The sequence below is a fragment of the Geotrypetes seraphini genome, chromosome 5, assembly GCF_902459505.1.
Source record: "Geotrypetes seraphini chromosome 5, aGeoSer1.1, whole genome shotgun sequence".
Lineage (NCBI taxonomy): Eukaryota > Metazoa > Chordata > Amphibia > Gymnophiona > Dermophiidae > Geotrypetes > Geotrypetes seraphini.
The window spans coordinates 139,144,283-139,164,092 of record NC_047088.1 but is presented as its reverse complement, the minus strand read 5'-3'; the positions used below and the strand labels follow the sequence as shown (position 1 = coordinate 139,164,092).

General features: G+C 42.5%; 1 protein-coding gene across 1 annotated transcript in view; it reads left to right on the top strand.

Annotated features, from left to right (window-relative positions):
- The window catches only part of ADAM23 (ADAM metallopeptidase domain 23), a 727,231-nt gene that overhangs the window by 569,890 nt on the left and 137,531 nt on the right, over window positions 1-19,810 (top strand). The window contains 2 exon segments of the mRNA XM_033945744.1: window positions 2,103-2,189; window positions 16,910-16,990. Of these exon segments, the coding sequence (XP_033801635.1) occupies window positions 2,103-2,189; window positions 16,910-16,990 (168 nt within the window).

The window sequence follows — 19,810 nt, the reverse complement described above, 5'->3', positions numbered from 1 at the left end:
AAAGGATTCCTCAGGTAGTTAAAGATACCCCTTCTCACACTTTTGTGGTTTATCTAATAAAACTTTGAGAAATAAGTGGTTCTAGCTGCTTATTTACAGATGCTCAGTAAATAAGTATTTATAGCTCTATTGGCTCTAAAGGAGTAAAATCAAATGATCCAGTGTCAAGTAATTTAAATTTCAGACACCTCAAAAAAACACAGAACCAAAGAAAAATACATTACTTATTTGCCTTCTTCATTAGCTTACCCTCTGCTTTATAACTGACTCAGGTCACTGTCATTTTAAAGAAGAAACTTACTACTTTCACTGCTATTTTACCGTTCAAGGGAGAGGAGCCTAAAGTTCAAGCATCCATCTCCCTCAGTAGTACCAAAGCCACACTACCAAACACTTTCTGACTGGCTAGTGGACTGCATTTCATCCACTTATGCCCAGGTAGGCTTGACTTTAGAAAGTCATGCCATAGCTCTTAATGTTGGAGCTCTTGCTGTGTCAGTAGCCCACTCGAGACCAGCTTCCATGGAGGAAATTTATAAAGGTGAAACACAAACATCTCTCCGCACTATACCATAGTTTAGAAATTAGATTCATTCCTGTCTTGGTATGCGCAAAACTAACCCATTTAGAGAAATTGCCTCCACTATTGGATTAGAGTTCAACTCCTTTCCACTCCTAGACCCATTTCTTTTAAATTCTTTTAAATCCCAAAAAGAGAAAACAAAATACAAAGTGTCTTGTTTCCACCCAAAATATGTTTGTTTCTGCCTTTTGCAGCACCTTGGATATGCATTCCTTTTTTTTTTTTTTTTGACTGTTGAAGGATGCTGTGAGGAATTGCTATCCTGTTTGTCCATGGAGAAAAACAAAGTACTTAACCTATAGCAGATATTCTCCTTGGATAGCAGGATACATGTCTTCATATATGCATTCACCTCCCCAAAGAGATGTATTCTGCTCTTGCTCACTTTAAAGACTGAGGTTGTGCGCAAAAGTGGGAGGCACAGTGGAGCAATAAAAAAAGCTTCTAGAAGTTGCTGAACTAGCGAAGCTTTTTTACATATGCTCTGTCAGTGACATCACCTAAACTTTGAGGATTTGTATCCTGGCATTTACAGAGAATACCTTCTACAAATAAGTAACTTGATTTACCTAACTTAATGGAGTATGATGGTGCTAGAGAAGGGAAATGTAAGAATCTGTTCATAATATTGTTGTACAGTAGAACCTCGGTTATCCCACACCCATGGGGATTGGTGGATGCCGGATAACTGTAGTTTCTGGATGCTTGAGGGTTACTGTAAAAATAAGTTTGGTCTCCCTTCCCACTTCACTCTATCCCGCCCCCTTCAATGTGTAGGTCCAGCATCTCTTCTTCCCTTCTTTCTCTCCTACTTTCTCTTACCCCTTTCTCTTCCATTTTCTGTTCCCCCACTCCTTCCGTTCCCCAAAGCAGTAGAGCTGGTCCTGACAGCCCCCTCCCTCTCTCTGTTCCCAAAGCAGCAGAAACTCCTGACAAACCCTCCTCCCCCCTCACTCACTCACCCAAAGCTGTAGCAGCAGCGAGCAGAGGAAGCGCCAGTAAACAAGCAGCCTCTGGCCAGCGCAGGCAGAGCCTTTTCTCTGCTGTGTTGGAAGTGACACTGGAGAGGAAAGGCCCTGCCAGGGCTGGCCGGAAGCAGCCTGTTTACCAGCACTTCTGCTCGCCGACTGCTGCTACAGCTTCGGGTGAGGGAGGGAGTGGGGTTTGTCAGGACTCTCTGCTTCGGGAATGGAGGGAGGGGGCTGTCAGGACTGACTCTAATGCTTCAGGAACGGAGGGAGAGGATTGACAGGACCGGCTCTGCTGCCTCGGAGAGAGAGGGAGATTTGTGGCTGCCGCAATGCTTAGGGAGCTGAAGGAGGGGAGATTTATGGCTGCTGCTGATGCCTCTGGGGCTGGAGGGAGGGAGGGGGATTGTTGGGTCAGGAGCACCACTTTGAACGTTGTCTGAGGAGTGCGGGAGACAATTTTTTTTCTGCCAACAATTTTTTTGCCTGTTGGTTGAGAGTGCTGGTTAATTGAATACCGGTTAACTGAGATTCTGCTGTGTATTCTTTAGGAATGCTTTGTGGACTGCTGTAAAAAGTGTTCCCTAGCTAATGGAGCTCACTGCAGTGACGGACCCTGCTGTAATACATCCTGTTTGGTAAGTCACAACTGTATTTATACTATTGCATAAATGTTAGAAAGTGGAGAAGGTAATTGAATTGATCATAACAGGATATGTTCAATTTCTCTTGTATTTTATGAGTAAAGTGTGTGGTAGCTGTATTAGCCCACTTTTAAAGGTAATAAAGTTAAAACAAAGAAAATACTTTTTCATGGAGAGGGTGGTGAATGTTTGGACAGCCTTCCAGTAGAGGTGGTGGAGCCCCAAAATGTACTCAAATTCAAGAAAGATTATAACAAGTATGTTGGATCTCTAACGGAGAGGAGGGGGTAGTAGATGGCATGGTTAGGTGGACTAGATAGGCTAAATGGTCTTTATATGTTTTCATTTTTCTATCTAGTCTGCCTAACCTTTTTTATTGGACTAACTTAATACATTTTTTGATTAGCTGTTGAAGGCAATATCTTCTTCAGATCAGAAATAGGCAAAAGATGACATATGAGAATACATTTAAAACATAAAAGCATACCAATGACACTCCTGGGGAAAGTAGAGATTGGATGGAGAGTGAGGGTAAGAAACGGAGAGATGGATGGGTAATCAGTGAGAGACAAAGCATCATAATTTTATGGTTTGTAATGTGATAGAAAATCCAGATCTTTGTTAAGTCTTGTCTGGTAGGTATCAAAATATTTCATCATTTTAACTTCAAAGGTTTTATATTCCTGGATGGTTTTAAAATTTCTTTTTAGTATTATCACCATAAAATCATTCATGCAGTGCTATGGTCTTGCAAAATGGGGATGGTAGGGGGGGCGTTCATTCACCTAGCCAAGGGGAGACCCAGTTGTGGGGGTTAAGATCACAGTTCTTTTAAGTGCTGGTCTGACCCAGCAACAGCAATTCTTATGTTCTTATGACCCCCCAATACATCCCACTCTTCCTTCTTCACAGACTTTGACTCCTGGCTCTCTTCATTCCTCGAGCCCTCATCCCCTTCTCTCATTCTCAGTGACTTCAATATCCAGGTTGATGACCCCTCTGACTCCTTCGTCTTTAAGTTCCTTACCCTAACATCCTTATACAATCTCCTGCTGTGCTCCACCACTCCTATACCAGAAATAGAAAGGACACTGCCTAGTTCTAATTCTACCCTTCAACTGCTCAACCACCAAATTCTGCAATACCATCCTTTCCCTCTCTGACCTGTTAAGTCACTATTTATCACCCTATTCCCCCCCCCTCCCAAAATTCGGCCATTCACCATGGCATTTCCATTGTCTCTAACATGGATGGCTGATGCTGCCTCTAAGCAACATCTAGTGAAGCTTCCCTTTAAGGGTAAGCTATTGTTTGGGGAGGACTTGGAGAAGCTAATCAAGGACTTTGGAGATTCTAAATCCCAGATGTTACCAGAGGACAGGACTAAGATGTTCCTTAAACCTTCCCAGCTGCACCTTCACTTCAGAAATAACAAACACTACAGGCTGGGGAAGGCATTGTTTGTTCAAAAGTCTAGATCATGGGTGAGGAACGAGGGCCGCAATCCAGTCGGATTGCCCCAACTAGATTTCCCCAATGAATATGCATGAGATCTATTTGCATACAATGGAAGCAGTGCATGCAAAAGATCTCATGCTTATTCACTGGGGGAAATCCTGAAAACCTGACTGGATTGCAGCCCTTGTTCCCCAACCTTGGTCTAGATTGTCTCAAAGACAGTCCTTTCATGTCAACAAACAATCGATTGCCCAGCTACTCAACCTTCCCAATGATAGGGTCTCGGCTCACTCCATCATTAGCATTGGGGACGGCTGTCCCATGTTTTTACAGAGCAGGCCAAAATTACATCAAACCAGTGGATGTTGGACATTATTTGAGAAGACTACAAATTAGAATTATCCTCTCCTGTTTCAGATTTTTTTCTTGGAGTCTCTGGACGCCACATCTTCCAAAAGAACGTCAGTGACTTTAACTTTGCAGTCCCTGGTGGATCTGAGTGCAGGGAGGGTATTCTATTTATTTTATCATTCTGAAGAAAGAAGTGTACTTTTACCCAGTCTTCGACCTCAAAAGAGTTAATGAGTCCCTTAAGGTGCAGCATTTTTGGATGGAAACAGTCCAGTCATCGCTGCAGTCCATCCAGGAAGAGTCCCTGATGGCGTTAGACCTCAAGGAGGCATATTTGCTTATTCCAATTTGGCCTTCTTATCAACGGTTTCTCCACTTTGAAGTTATGGGGCAGCATTTTCAACTTCAGGCTCTGTCATTTGGCCTTCCTACAGCCCTACAGACTTTCTCCAAGTTCATGGTAGTGGTAGTGGCCATTCTCATGTAGGAGAGCAATTGAGTCCATCCCTATCTGGATGACTGGCTCATCTGTGTGTCCTCTGAAAGATGCCATAACACTCTGAGTATATGGCGTCTTCTAGAAATTTGGAACCAGCCTTTGACACAGCATGAGCGAAACATGGTCCATGACAGGCTATCTGGCCATAGTCTCTAATAAGAGGTACATCTTTCTTAAGCTAAGTTCCTTTTGAATATGGGATGTTGTGAAAGATTGTTTTCCAGAAAGGTTTTGGTGTTTCATGAGAATTTAATCAAGTAACATATGAATCCTATGAACATTTAAGTGAATCATGGGCAGAGTGGTTCGTGTGAAACTTGTCACCTCTGAGGCTTCTGAAGATCAAACTTTGTATAAAAACTGTAGCTGTGTTGCTCAATAATGTGTAGCTGTGCTGTTTATAAGTGTGTTTTGAGTGCTGAGCATAAGTACAAGTTTGGAAGTAATTGCTCCAGCTACTAAGATTTTTTTGACCAGATCAATTTTTGAATCAGGCACTTTTTCTGCTGTCCTTTCAGGAGGAAGACTATAGACAGGAATTTTGCTCTTTAAGGCTTCTGGATGTCAGTCAGGTTCTTCAGCAATATCTGCAATTCACTAATGATTTTCATGGTCAGATCATCTTTTTGTACCTTTTTCAGGTCTGACCCTGGGGAACGCAGCCTCCAAAGTTACAGTTGCTCAGTGAATCAAACAAATAATTGGGTCAACCTACTTTCTTAATCATAGACTACCTCCAGTTTCTCTGAAAGCTCATTCTATCATGCAGTGGCTACTTCATGGGCAGAATCCCTGTGCTTCTCCCTTGAGGAAATCTGTTGGATAAGAACTTGGGTCATAAAGTCATACTTTTACTAAACTTTATTGTCTGGACGTTGCAGTGCAATCAGATGCAGCATTTGAGGCATTTGTGCTCTTGGGAGCAATTGCGGAGGCCCACCATATCGAGGATTGCTTTGCTACATCCCACTATTTTATTTTTATTTATTTTTTTAAATTTCTATACCATTTATAACTAAATGGTTCACAGAACTACATACATAATTTAAAAACATAATCAGCATGACATACAGATAATCCTTAAAAATCATTTTTAAAAATCATTATTACAAACTAAAACCATAATAAAGGAGAACGTGAACAGTTCATCAGCTTTGCCAAAAAAGAAGGTAATTATAGACTAGAAGAAAGCATCTACAAATAGCTGCATCTATAATAATAAAACGCTAAGCGCGCATGCACACTCTCACCGCGTGCTTCCCTGATCCCTGTTCTGTTGTGCTGTGCCGGCAAGAGTGCGCATGCGCGCTTACTACACCAGGACTCCAGGACGCGCGGAGAGGCGGCTGCTGGGAGCAGGGCTTTGAGGCAGGCGGCTGTCGGCGGAGGGCATACGCAGGGCCAGGACGGAGAGCAGCTGCATCGCAAGAACCTCCTCGCCCGCTAACTCCACTCGCCAGTGCTGTGTGAACTCCTCCGGGTCCCACATTCTGCTCCGCGACGGGCACCGGCAGATGGGAACCCCTCCGCCTGCTCTTTCAGCTGTTCAGCGCTTCCGCTTTCGAGCCCACTGTCGGCGCCTGCAGGCCGCGGTGTCGGTTTCAGGCCGGAGCGGCGGCTGCCAGGAGGAGTTGGTTTTAGGCGTGTGCGGCAGTGCAGAGCGGCAGCTGCTAGGAGGAGGCCTTCACAGAGTGGCGCTGGCGGCAGCTGCCTTGGCTCTCCTTCAAGGCAGCACAGCTAAAGCACTCAGGTAGTAAATAAATCCTCTGACACTGAATCAAAATGAGGCTGTCCTGACCCGCGGCTATCTTTGCCGCTGAGAGTGAGTGTGAAGTTTGGGCACTGTGTATTTGGATCCCTTGCCCTGATGCAGCCTACGCAAAAGCAGAGACCTAGCAACAGACACAGTGAACTCGAAAAAGATAAGTTCAAGACTAGAAGAAAGCATCTACAAATAGCTGCATCTTGAATAATTTCCTAAACATACCCTTTTCATGGCAGTTTCGTATTTGGCCCACAAGGGAGTTCCATTTTTTAACTCCTGCACAGCAGAAAGTCAAGTTTATTATTATTATTATTATTAGGGTTTTTTTTATATACCGCCTATCAAGGTTATCTAAGCGGTTTTACAATCAGGTACTCAAGCATTTTCCCTATCTGTCCCGGTGGGCTCACAATCTATCTAACGTACCTGGGGCTATGGAGGATTAAGTGACTTGCCCAGTCATTTTACCAGTCTCAACAACCCTTGGATATACATTCATCTTCAGTAAAGCTGAATTTTCAGAACATAATGATCTGTTTTGTGTATAGCTGGACATGTTCGTTTTAAACAATTCTGGAATGTTTCCATACAAGAACTGATGGCAGATCATTACTGTTTTATATTGTATTCTGAAGGCGACTGGTAACCAATGCAATTGCTGTAGATATGGTGAAATGTGATCATAATTAGACAATAAACAAATAACAAAAAACATTCACAGAACTCAAAAAAGACACACCGATTCCAAAGCTATTTATTAAAATTTACTATAAACCTTAAATCTAATTGTTTAAAATATTTCAATTATTAATTAACTATTACGGGGAAATGCCTCAGACTTAGGAGTAAATCTTTCCAGCTGGAACTATTCAAGAGAAGAATGAATTAATCTCTTGCCTCCTTATAACATCACAGGCTAATTCCCCACCTCCCTACCAAAATATTTATTTTATTACTTTAATTAATTAAATAACATAACTTTTGATCTAATTTTAATTAATTTAGTAGAGAATCAACATATAACTTATAGTCTATTTTAAATTAATTTAATTTAAAATTTTAATTTAAGAATCAGCATATCATTTTTTGAGACTCGAGACCAACTTCTGTTAGAGTATCAATTTAATTATCTTCTTGCATTTCAATTTATTTCATTATGTTTCAGGTATATCTTAACTCCTTATTTTAAACTTAACAATCCTACATTTCATTTAAACTCATCAAAGTTGAAAGTGCTATAGTGCTTGAAAGACTAAAAAAGCTAAAAGTTCATAGAAAAAGAGCAGAAAGTGCAAAGAAAAAAGTGCTGGAATGTTAAAAAGTATTTCAAAACGAAGTTACATTGGCTGAAATAAGCCCACAGTTCATTTTAAATTGCTGTTCAATTCATAGCAAAACATTAAGTTCATTCAATTCATTCAAACTTGTGATGATTCAAACAAAAAATTCTTCATATATTGTACAAGGTACTTAGCTCAAACATCCTGTGTCAAACTGGCTCCGTTGCTTATAATCAATATTCAACAAGGCCTTTGTTTCGCGGGGCAGAACTGTAGCACCTGCTGCATCAGGGAAGTGACTTAGGCAACGCTAAAACAAGAGCTAAAAGTTAGAACCTTAAATTAAATTAAGTCAAACAGTACTAGTCCTAACACAAGCCAATCTTTTTGCCTTATGTTAACTTTTTCAAAACTCCAAAACCACGTTGGCCCAAGCAAACACGGCAACATGCCCTCTTTTTAAGCTAGTGATTCCACAGAGCGTCAGTGCGTGCACAAAGCACATTTACTTTTAAAGATGAAGGGCTGAATTATCTGTTCCTGCCCAATGTTCAACATCTAACTACAAATAATCTCAATAGCGCCACCACCTGTTCAAAAAATATATTGCTCAGTTGAAGTAATAAAAATGTTGCCACTCCAGGTTTTTATTAAGCCCATTAGGATAAACTGAATTTAATTTAAAAATCCAGCATTGTTCTATCTGGGCAAGAATGTAGGCCTCTCTTGGATCTAGAGAGCATAGCCAATTGCCTTTTTCCATAGAGATAGACCTTGCGAAACTTGTTCTTCAGTAAGTATTTCTTTAGGCCCCAGAGGTCTGGAATAGGCCAAAGGCCTCCAGTCATTTTTGGTATTAGGAAATACTTTGAGTAGAACCCTCAGTCTGTGTCCCCCCCTCCCCCCTTGAGAGGGACAGGCTCTTGCGTTTAGTTGGAGAACAGCTGAGAGATCTTGGTGAAGGAGAATAGTTGGGGGAATTGAAAGAACTCATGGTGGGTGGTTTGGAAGCTCTGAACAAGCTCAGGGCATAGCCTAAATGATGGCTCAAAGCACCCACTAATCCATTATGATAAGAGTCCAATGTTGATGAAAGTTGAGCAATCTGCCTCTGATGGAGAAATTGGGAGGAAGAAGCAGGGAAATGTTGGCAATTTTCTCTAGAAAGGAGTCAAAAGGATGACTGCTGTGTGGACTGATGTTGAGGTTTTGATTTTGTGTCCTTTGTTGTCTTTCATGAGGTTACTGAGGAGCAGGCCTGGAAGATGATGAAGAATGATTGTAAAGCCTTTTGGTGTTATTAAAATAGGAATGTCTGGATGAGGCAGAATATATTCTAGACTAGGATTATCCAACATAAGAACATATGAATTTGCCGCAGCTGGATCAGACCTTCATGCCTAGGAGTCCACTCCCGCGTTGGCCTCCAGGTCAAAGACTAGGGAAAAATGCTTGAGTACCTGAATAAATGCATGTAAACTGTTCTGAGCTCCCCTGGGAGAACGGTATAGAAAATTGAATAAATAAATACCTGCTTACGTACTGGTTCAACAGGAACCCATCCAACTTTGTCTTAAATCCCTGGAGGGTGTTTTCCCCTAGAACAACCTCCGCAAGAGTGTTCCAGTTTTCCACCACTAACTGGGTGAAGAAGAACTTCCTCACGTTTGTACGGAATCTATCCCCTTTCAACTGTAGAGACTGCCCTCTCATTCTCTCTACCTTAGAGAGGGTGAACAACCTGTCTTTATCTGCTAAGTCTATTCCCTTCAGTATCTTAAATGTTTCTATCATGTCCCCTCTCAGTCTCCTCTTTTCAAGGGAGAAGAGACCCAGTTTCTCTAATTTCTCACTGTACAGCAACTCCTCCAGCCCCTTTACCATTTTAGTCGCTCTTCTCTGGACTCTTTGAAGTAGTACCGTGTCCTTCTTCATGTACGGCGACCAGTGCTGGACACAGTATTCCAGGGGAGGGCGCACCATGGCCCGGTACAGCGGCATGACAACCCTCTCCATCCTGTTTGTGATCCCCTTCTTAATCATTCCCAGCATTCTGTTTGCCCTTTTCGCCGCCGCACATTGCGCGTACGGCTTCATTGTCTTGTCGACCAGTACTGCCAAGTCTCTTTCCTGAGGGGTCTCTTCAAGTACCGCCCTAGACTTCCTGTATTCATGCATAAGATTTTTGTTACCGACATGCATCACCTTACACTTATCCACGTTGAACCTCATCTGCCATGTCGCGACCCGTTTCTCGAGCGTGTTTATGTCACATTGCAGATGTTCGCAATCCTCCTGCATCTTCACTACTCTGAATAACTTCGTATCGTTCGCAAACTTAATCACCTCACTCGTTGTACCAATTTCCAGATCGTTTATAAATATGTTGAAGAGCACAGGTCCAAGCACCGAACCCTGCGGCACTCCACTAATGACGCTTTTCCAGTCCGAGTATTGTCCATTTACTCCCACTCTCTGTTTCCTATCCGCCAGCCAATTTTTAATCAGCGTGAGTATTTCACCCTCGATTCCATGACTCGCAATTTTTCGAAGTAGTCGTTCATGCGGAACCTTGTTGAAATCTTTCTAAAAATCCAGATATACAATGTCGACTGGGTCACCCTTGTCTATCCATCCCTCGAAGAAGTGCAACAAGTTTGTCAAGCAAGATGTTCCTCTGCTGAAGCCATGCTGGCTGGTCCTCATCAGGTCGTGTCCGTCAAGGTGCTCAAAGGATCACCCTTGAACCTTTCTTGAATATCGGCGTAACATTCGCCACCCTAACCCAATTTGATCGACAGATTGGCTATTAGTTTCATTGCTGAAACAAGGCTGCCCTGTGAACTTCTAAAAGCTAAGTTACTCAGCATTTCATATTCTGCTCTTTTAACTGGTTTTCAGCATTATATCTGCTTAATTTCTCTTCTCCTCCCTGTTTCTTACTAAAAAAAAATATAAAAAAACACAAAAAAATAAACCCTTCTCTTTCCTCTGTTAAATCTTATTTCCTCTTCATAGGAAAAAGGGTAAGACTTTGTTAACTCTAATTAAATCCTGGTGCCTGTGGCTCAGGGTGACTAAAGTAGGGAAAATCCTGTTATAAATCCTGTGTTTTAGGGTAGCACTGATAGAACCTGCATTTTTGTTTAAAATACTGTGTTTTAGGTGGTATAGAGCCTATATTTCTGTCTTACTAGTGTTCAGCCATTGTTTTCTGCTGATTAGGTGAAGAAGGGAGGGGCTCTGTTTTACTTCTAAGGTTAATTGCATTATCTTTGGGACATTGCTGAAACAAGGCTGCCCTGTGAACTTCTAAAAGCTAAGTTACTCAGCATTTCATATTCTGCTCTTTTAACTGGTTTTCAGCATTATATCTGCTTAATTTCTCTTCTCCTCCCTGTTTCTTACTAAAAAAAAAAAATATAAAAAAAACACAAAAAAATAAACCCTTCTCTTTCCTCTGTTAAATCTTATTTCCTCTTTCACTTTCCCTTCATAGGAATAAGGGTAAGACTTATAGTCCCACCAACCCCAGGGACCACTATTCATATATAGAGACCCATATAATCAGGACTTCACAACCAATCAAGATGACCTTTATTCTATGCAATCACTGTGGTGCTTTAATTCCAAGACATACTATTTGGAGGCTTAAGGCTTGCCCCATCTGTCTTCAACTTGCCAGTATTAAGGAGGAGCTCGGCAAACTTAAACAGGAATTGAATACAATTAAAGCAGCTTCCGTCACTCCACAAAATCATACCAACTTACCACCTCTACCTCAAAGAATAAAATAGCCCAGGAATAAATGGGTCACAGTAGGCTCAGGAAGACTGCGACATGTAACACAGAAACATCCTCCTTCACTAATATTACCTCTACAGAATTCCTTCGCTCCACTAGTGCACTGCGATACTCAGGAAAACAGAAGGGAGGTGGGACTGGAACCAATGAAGGTAACTCAAGAGAACAAGAGCACCCTAAGTACAAATAAAAAGCCCAAAACAGAAAACTATTACTGTTGGGGAATTCCATCATCAGAGGCATTAACCTTGGAACAGAGGGCGAGGAGACCAAAATAGTGAAATGTCTTCCAGGATCCTCAGCTACCAGGAGTTCAAGGCAAATACTGACTATAATTAAGGAAGAAACTAAGGATTTTAACACTGATGTTGTTATCCATCTGGGAACAAATGACCTGGCCAACAACTCCACACTTGCAGCACAGAAAGCTTTTCGGGAGCTTGGTGAGGACGTGAAACCTTTTGTAAAGACTTTAGCTTTTTCTGAAATACTGCCTGCATATGGAAAAGGAGAGCAAAGAGTGAAAAACACAGAGGACTTTAATAGATGGCTCAGAGCCTGGTGTCATCAAGAAGGCTTCAGGTACATAGGAGGATGGGGAAATACATGGAAGGACAAGAAGCTATATTGCACTGATGGGCTACATATTACTACAGCAGGAAAAAGAAACCTTGCAGAGAAATTTAGACAATATTTTTCTAGGCATTTAAACTAGAAGGTGGGGGTGGTGTTTGTACGAAGGACAATTATAGAGACCACCCCCGGCAAAAGAAAAGATGTGATAGTAGTAAAGGCTGCAACATAAGCAATATCAGCAACTCATTTCTTAGTATTGCAACGGAAAGTGAAACGACACAAAAATCCATACGAAAAAGGAGATTATCGCTGAAAAATAGCTGGAAAGCGATGACCACAAATGCTCGCAGTTTAAGCAACAAAGTTCATGATCTGCAAGCCCTGATATTAGAGGCAGATCTAGATATTGTTGCTATCACAGAGACATTGTTCAGTGAATCACATGGACGGGATGCAAACATACCGGGATATAATCTTTTTAGGAAGGACAGAGATGGTCATAAAGGTGGAGGAGTAGCTCTCTATGTAAAGATCAATATCCAAGCGACCGAAATGCAAGGGACCTGGGGAGAGGAAGAAGCGATATGGATTGCTCTGAAAAGAGAAGATGGAACTTCTATCTACGTGGGTGTAGTCTACAGACCTCTGACTCAATCGCAGCAAATTGATAAGGATCTGATTGTGGATATCCAAAAGTTTGGAAGGAAAGAGGAGGTTCTGCTGTTGGGAGATTTCAACCTGCCAGATGCGGACTGGAATGTTCCGTTTGCGGAATCGGAAAGAAGTAGGGAGATTGTGGATGCCTTTCAAGAGGCTCTGCTCAGACAAATGGTGACGGAACCCACAAGGGAAAAAGCGATATTGGATCTGGTCCTCACAAATGGAGAGAGTATCTCTAATGTTCGAGTGGGTGCTCACCTGGGTAGTAGCGATCATCAAACGGTTTGGTTTGATATAACGGCTAAAGTGGAGAGCGGCCGCACGATACTTAAAGTCCTAGATTTCAAACTTACGGACTTTAATGCAATGGGAAAGTACCTGAAGAAAGAGCTGTTAGGATGGGAGGACATAAGAGAAGTGGAAAGACAGTGGTCTAAGCTGAAAGGAGCGATAAAAATGGCTACGGACCTTTATGTGAAGAAAATCAATAAAAACAAAAGAAAAAAGAAGCCGATATGGTTCTCCAACCTAGTGGCTGAGAAAATAAAGGCGAAAGAGTTGGCGTTCATGAAATATAAAAAAACCCAAGAATAGGAGAGCAGAAAGGACTACAGGGTGAAACTGAAAGAAGTCAAGAGAGAGATACGTTTGGCGAAGGCACAGGCGGAAGAACAAATGGCTAAAAATGTAAAAAAGGGAGATAAAATTTTTTTCAGATATATTAGTGAAAGGAGGAAGATAAAAAATGGAATTGCTAGGCTAAAAGATGCTGGGAACAAATATGTGGAGAGTGATGAGGAGAAAGCAAATGTGCTAAACAAATACTTCTGTTCTGTGTTCACAGAAGAAAATCCTGGAGAAGGACCGAGATTGTCTGGCAAAGTTACACGAGAAAATGGAGTAGATTCTGCGCCGTTCACGGAGGAGGGTGTTTATGAGCAACTTGAAAAACTGAAGGTGGACAAAGCGATGGGACCAGACGGGATCCATCCCAGGATACTAAGGGAGCTCAGAGAGGTTCTGGCGAGTCCTATTAAAGACTTGTTCAACAAATCTCTGGAGACGGGAGTGATTCTTGGGGATTGGAGGAGAGCAGATGTGGTCCCTATTCATAAAAGTGGTCACAGGGATGAAGCAGGAAACTACAGGCCGGTGAGCCTCACTTCAGTTGTTGGAAAAATAATGGAAGTGTTGCTGAAAGAAAGGATAGTGTATTTCCTTGAATCTAATGGGTTACAGGATCCGAGGCAACATGGCTTTACAAAAGGTAAATCGTGCCAAACGAACCTGATTGAATTTTTTGATTGGATGACCAGAGAGCTGGATCGAGGACATATGCTAGATGTAATTTACTTGGATTTCAGCAAAGCCTTTGATACAGTTCCTCATAGGAGGCTGTTGAACAAACTTGAAGGGCTGAAGTTAGGACCCAAAGTGGTGAACTGGGTCAGAAACTGGCTGTCAGGCAGACGCCAGAGGGTGGTGGTTAATGGAAGTCGCTTGAAGGAAGGAAAGGTGACTAGTGGAGTCCCTCAGGGTTCAGTGCTGGGGCCAATCCTGTTCAATATGTATGTGAGTGACATTGCTGAAGGGTTAGAAGGAAATGTGTGCCTTTTTGCAGATGATACCAAGATTTTTAACAGAGTAGACACCGAAGAGGGAGTGGAAAACATGAAAAAGGATCTGCAAAAGTTAGAGGAATGGTCTAATGCCTGGCAACTAAAATTCAATGCAAAGAAATGCAGAGTAATGTATTTGGGGATTAATAATAGGAAGGGAGGAGAGAAGCTGATATGCTGGGAGGAGAGAAGCTGATATGCACGGATGGGGAGAGGGACCTTGGGGTGATAGTGTCCGAAGATCTAAAGGCGAAAAAACAGTGTGACGAGGCAGTGGCTGCTGCCAGAAGGATGCTGGGCTGTATAAAGAGAGGCGTAGTCAGTAGAAGGAAGAAGGTGTTGATGCCCCTGTACAGGTCATTGGTGAGGCCCCACTTGGAGTATTGTGTTCAGTTTTGGAGACCGTATCTGGCGAAAGACGTAAGAAGACTTGAGGCAGTCCAGAGGAGGGCGACGAAAATGATAGGAGGCTTGCGCCAGAAGACGTATGAGGAGAGACTGGAAGCCCTGAATATGTATACCCTAGAGGAAAGGAGAGACAGGGGAGATATGATTCAGACGTTCAAATACTTGAAGGGTATTAACGTAGAACAAAATCTTTTCCAGAGAAAGGAAAATGGTAAAACCAGAGGACATAATTTGAGGTTGAGGGGTGGTAGATTCAGGGGCAATGTTAGGAAATTCTACTTTACGGAGAGGGTAGTGGATGCCTGGAATGCGCTCCCGAGAGAGGTGGTGGAGAGTAAAACTGTGACTGAGTTCAAAGAAGCGTGGGATGAACACAGAAGATTTAGAATCAGAAAATAATATTAAATATTGAACTAGGCCAGTTACTGGGCAGACTTGCACGGTCTGTGTCTGTGTATGGCCGTTTGGTGGAGGATGGGCAGGGGAGGGCTTCAATGGCTGGGAGAGTGTAGATGGGCTGGAGTAAGTCTTAACAGAGATTTTGGCAGTTGGAACCCAAGCACAGTACCGGGTAAAGCTTTGGATTCTTGCCCAGAAATAGCTAAGAAGAAAAAAAAAAAAAAAAAAATTTAAATTAAATCTGGTTGGGCAGACTGGATGGACCATTCGGGTCTTTATCTGCCGTCATCTACTATGTTACTATGTTACTAGTTGAAGCAGTTCAGCTATAGTCCCTTTCAGTTCCTTGATTACCCTCGGATGAATGCCATCCGGTCCTTTTTAAGCCTATCAATCTGCCGGCATACCTCTTCTAGACTGACTGCCAACCCTGTCAGTTTCCCATCGTCGTTTCCCGCGTATAGCCTGTCAGCTTCCGATATGTTGCATATATCCTCTTCTGTAAACACAGACGAAAAAAATGTGTTCAGTTTGTCGGCGATGGCTTTGTCCTCCTTTAGCACTCCCTTCATTCCTCGGTCATCCAACGGCCCCACCGCTTCCTTTACAGGTCGTTTCCCCTTAATATATTGAAAGAATGGCTTGAAGTTTTTCACCTCCTTGGCTATTTTTTCCTTATAATCTCTTGTGGCCCCTTTCACCGCCTTATAGTACCTGTGTTGATGCTGTTTGTGCTTATTCCATTTTTCATCCGTTTTTGACCTTTTCCATTCATTAAACAAAGTTTTCTTGTCCCTGTTCGCTTCCTTCACCGCTACAGTGAGCCACGCCGGTACCTTCTTTTTCTTCTTGGATCCCTTGTTGATACGTGGTATATATAGATTTTGCGCCTTGGTAACTGTGTCCTTAAAAAGGGACCGTGTTTGCTCTAGCATCTTTACAGTGCTTATCCTCAAGGGTTGCAATCCAGTTGGGTTTCAGGATTTCCCCAATAAATCTGCATAAAATCTATTTGCATGCACTGCTTCCATTGTATGCAAATAGATCTCATGCATATTCATTTGGAAAATCCTGAAAACCCAATCTGGCAAGGGCCAAGGTTGGATGCCCCTGTTCTAGATGATAAAGATTGAGAAGTATGTGGTTTAGATAAAGTTATTATAATATCAGTGTATTTTTTTAATCTCATCTGCAGTTTCTTCCATTTTATCACCAAGCAGGTTGTCGCCCTTACCATTTGAAAGGTGGTTTTTTTTAAATTATTTATTTATTTATGTACCACTTATATCCTAAGTGATTTACATTCAGGTACTTTATCATATTTCCCTATCAGTCCCAGTAGGCTCAAACTCTATCTAGTGTACTTGGGGCAATGAGGAGATTAAGTGACCTGCCCAGGGTCAAAAGGAACAGTGAGGAATTGGAATCCACAACCTCAGGGTGCTACGGCTGTAGCTCTAACCACTGTGCCACACACTCTTGTATGGAAGTTTCCAGATCAGGCTCTCTAAGCCAAGCCAAATGGCACATTGCAATTGCCACTACATATGTTCTGGAAGAAGCATTAAAGGCGTCGAAAGATCCTCTAGCCATATATTTTCTTGTTGTGAACAAGTTCTTAGAAACTGTTGTAGCTTATCTGGAGGGAGGAAGTCTTCAAACTCTTGACAGCTGTTTAAGTAAGGGCTTAAAATTAATGTACATGTAAAATTGGTAGTCCTTAATTCTATTGATGTGCATGAAAAATGTGTTTGCCAAGAGAGTCCAATGTCTTGGCTTTTCTGCCTGAAGGTGCAGAAGATTAAGATGGTGGAATATTTATAAATGTTGCTTTTTATTGCAAATTTTTTGTTAAGTCTCCGTTTAGCTTTTAATAAACTGTATTTCTCTTTCAGTTTCTACCAAGAGAATATGATTGCCGTTATGCTGTTAATGAATGTGACATTACAGAGCACTGTACTGGAGACTCAGGTCAGGTACTGTACACTTCTGAAGTTTTCAGATAGAATCATAGATATCAAATAATGGTTTGAATTGTTGGGGGGGGGGGAGAAAGAATTGAGGGTTATTGTTCTGGAGTTATATGCATGAAACATTCTGAATCAGATGGTATGCCCTGTACCCTGTCCCCCCTCTGGTGGTCTAGTGGTAGGCCGAGACAGGATACAAGGCATGTCTAGTGGTGGGCACATCCAATGGAAGGCACGTGTAGTGGCAGCCAGCCAGCCCCCAGCCATTCCCAAGCCAGCCAGCCAGCCCCCCCCCCCCCCCACTTGTACCTTTTTTTCCCATCCCGGCTCCTAGCGCACTTTCTGCCCTCCTTCCCCTGCTCTCTTCCAGCAGCGGCACAGCAGTGCATGTCAAGGCAGGTGTGCACTTTTTGCATCCTGCCTGGTCCCACGCTGCACTCTGAATGGCCGCCGCCAGTTCTCATGGGACTCGTGAGAACTGATGGCAGCCATTCGGAGTACAGCGCAAAACCAGGCAGGCACGCAAAAAGCGCACACCTGCCTCAACATGCACCACTGTGCCGCTGCCAGAACTGAGCAGGGGAACTGAGGCAGGAGGGCAGAAAGCATGCTGGGAGCCAGGATGGGAAAAAAAGGTACCTTTTTTTTTTGGGGGGGGGGGTTATATTCGCTCCTTAAGGCGCATCCAGGGGTGGAAAAAGTGCATCTTATGGAGTGAAAAATACGGTATATCTCTGTTCCTGAAGGGCTCACAATTTAAAGGTAAATTAAAAAAAAAGATAGTTGAAGTGGGATTTGAACCTGGTTTCCTTGGTTTAGAGTTCACTACACTGACCACTAGGCTAATTTTTAGACTTGCTTGCTGTTGTGTTCAGAATGCCTAAAATATCTGATACAGTGGAACCTTGGTTTGTGAGCATAATTTGTTCCAGAACCATGCTCGTAAACCAAAGTGCTCGTGTATCAAAACGAGTTTCCCCATACAAAGTAAGGGAAACTTGGATGATTTGTTCCACATCCCAAAAAGAACCACCCCCTCTGAGGCCGCTTCCACCCCACCCCATCCCAAAAAGACACCCCTCTAAGGTCACTGGCAAGTTTCCACCCCACCCTGGGAACTGGCTTTGCCCCCACCCCCTCAGCCCAAACCCTTATCTCAAGCGGACAGGACACTGCCACGCAGCACCAACCCAAAGAACATGCCAGTGCCAAAAGAGCCTGCCGCTGATCTCTGCTGGGCTGCTGCGGGGCCTTGAGCATCTGCGCATGCTCCAGGCTTTCTGGCTCCCACTTTCTCTGAGATTGTCGGAGAGAATGGGAGCCAGAAGGCCTTGAGCATACACAGATGCTCAAGGCTCTGCAGCAGCCAAGCAGAGATCAGCGGCAGGTGTGGCAGGCTCTTTTATAACCGGCACGTCCTGTGGGTTGGTACTGCGTGCCGGTGTCCTATCCACTCGAGGTAAGGGTTTGGTGGGGGGCAAGGGGTGGGGTTGGGTGGGGGCTTGCATATTGAGTCAATGCTCGGTTTGTGAGTCAAAGTTTGCAGGAGTGTTTTGCTCATCTTGCAAAACACTCACAAACCGAGGTTTGACTGTATTGTCAGGGAGCATAGTTTTCCTTTCTGGTGTTACTTTCAGGGGTGAGGGGACTATTCACTGGGAGATTCATTAGGGGTCATACCTTATTCCCTCTAGTGGTCAGCTACTCAATCAAAGCACCTTTTTATACCCTGGACATGAGTGAAACAGGTCTAATTTAGGATGCCCTCTTTCTTCCCATTCCATTATCACTGTAGGAAGGCCCGAATTTGGGCCCTCCCTAGTCCCACCCTAAACGTCCACAATATGTCCTCTTGCTATATGGATGAACCTCAGTGTAGTATATCCAAATTCTGCCTTTCAAAAATCGCAATTTGAATATTTTTATGGCAGACGGACTTTTTTTGAGACATCTGTCTGCTTTGAAAATGAGCGCTGTAAGTGCTTATGTTACTTTAAAGAATAGAAATCACCACAGAACCCCAAAACACCAGGTAATGCCCCAAAACAATCAATAACTAAACCTATGCACATAACTGAAATAGCATCAAAACTAAAGAAAATTTACTTTAGAAGACCATCAAAAGGTAATAAGCCATAGAAGGTTCATCATTCACATAAGGCTTGCTAGAGTTTTAATCACAGGTTCAATTCTTACTTTATTTTTGAAAAACACTATTGTTTATATGTAAATTAAAATTTCAATATTGCAAAAAATTTTCATCAATAAATTAACCCCCCCCCCCTTTTTTTAAAAAAAAGCCAAAAAAAACACACAAGTGGTTTTTAGTGTCCGCTGGCGCGCTGAATGCTCTGCGCTGCTCCAACGGTCATAGAGTTCCTTTGAGCATCGAAGCAGCACAGAACATTCAGTGCGCTGGCCAGCACAAAAAAATTCATGCGGTTTTGTAAAGTGAGGGGGGTAAATCTTTATATTAAAAGTATTTATCTTTAAAGATATCTAAAATGAAGAAAAACAGCAAGCATGAGATACTGAACTGTCATTAGAAAAATATAACAAAAATTACAAAAGTATATTAAAAAACAAAGTACAAATTTTCCAACACAATTCTACAGTCATGAAAGGCCCAAAAACACAATTAAGAAAGAAATTTACAAAATAAAAGTGTCCAGATGGCAGCAAGAAACTGAATAAGATGTAGACTGTTTCAGATTACAGATGCTCGATATGGAAAAAAGCTATACAATATTTTTTTGCAATGTAAGGCTTAAAATGATGGTATGTACAAAAGTAAGCTATTTTTGTCTTCAAAAGTTTTAGGGCCCT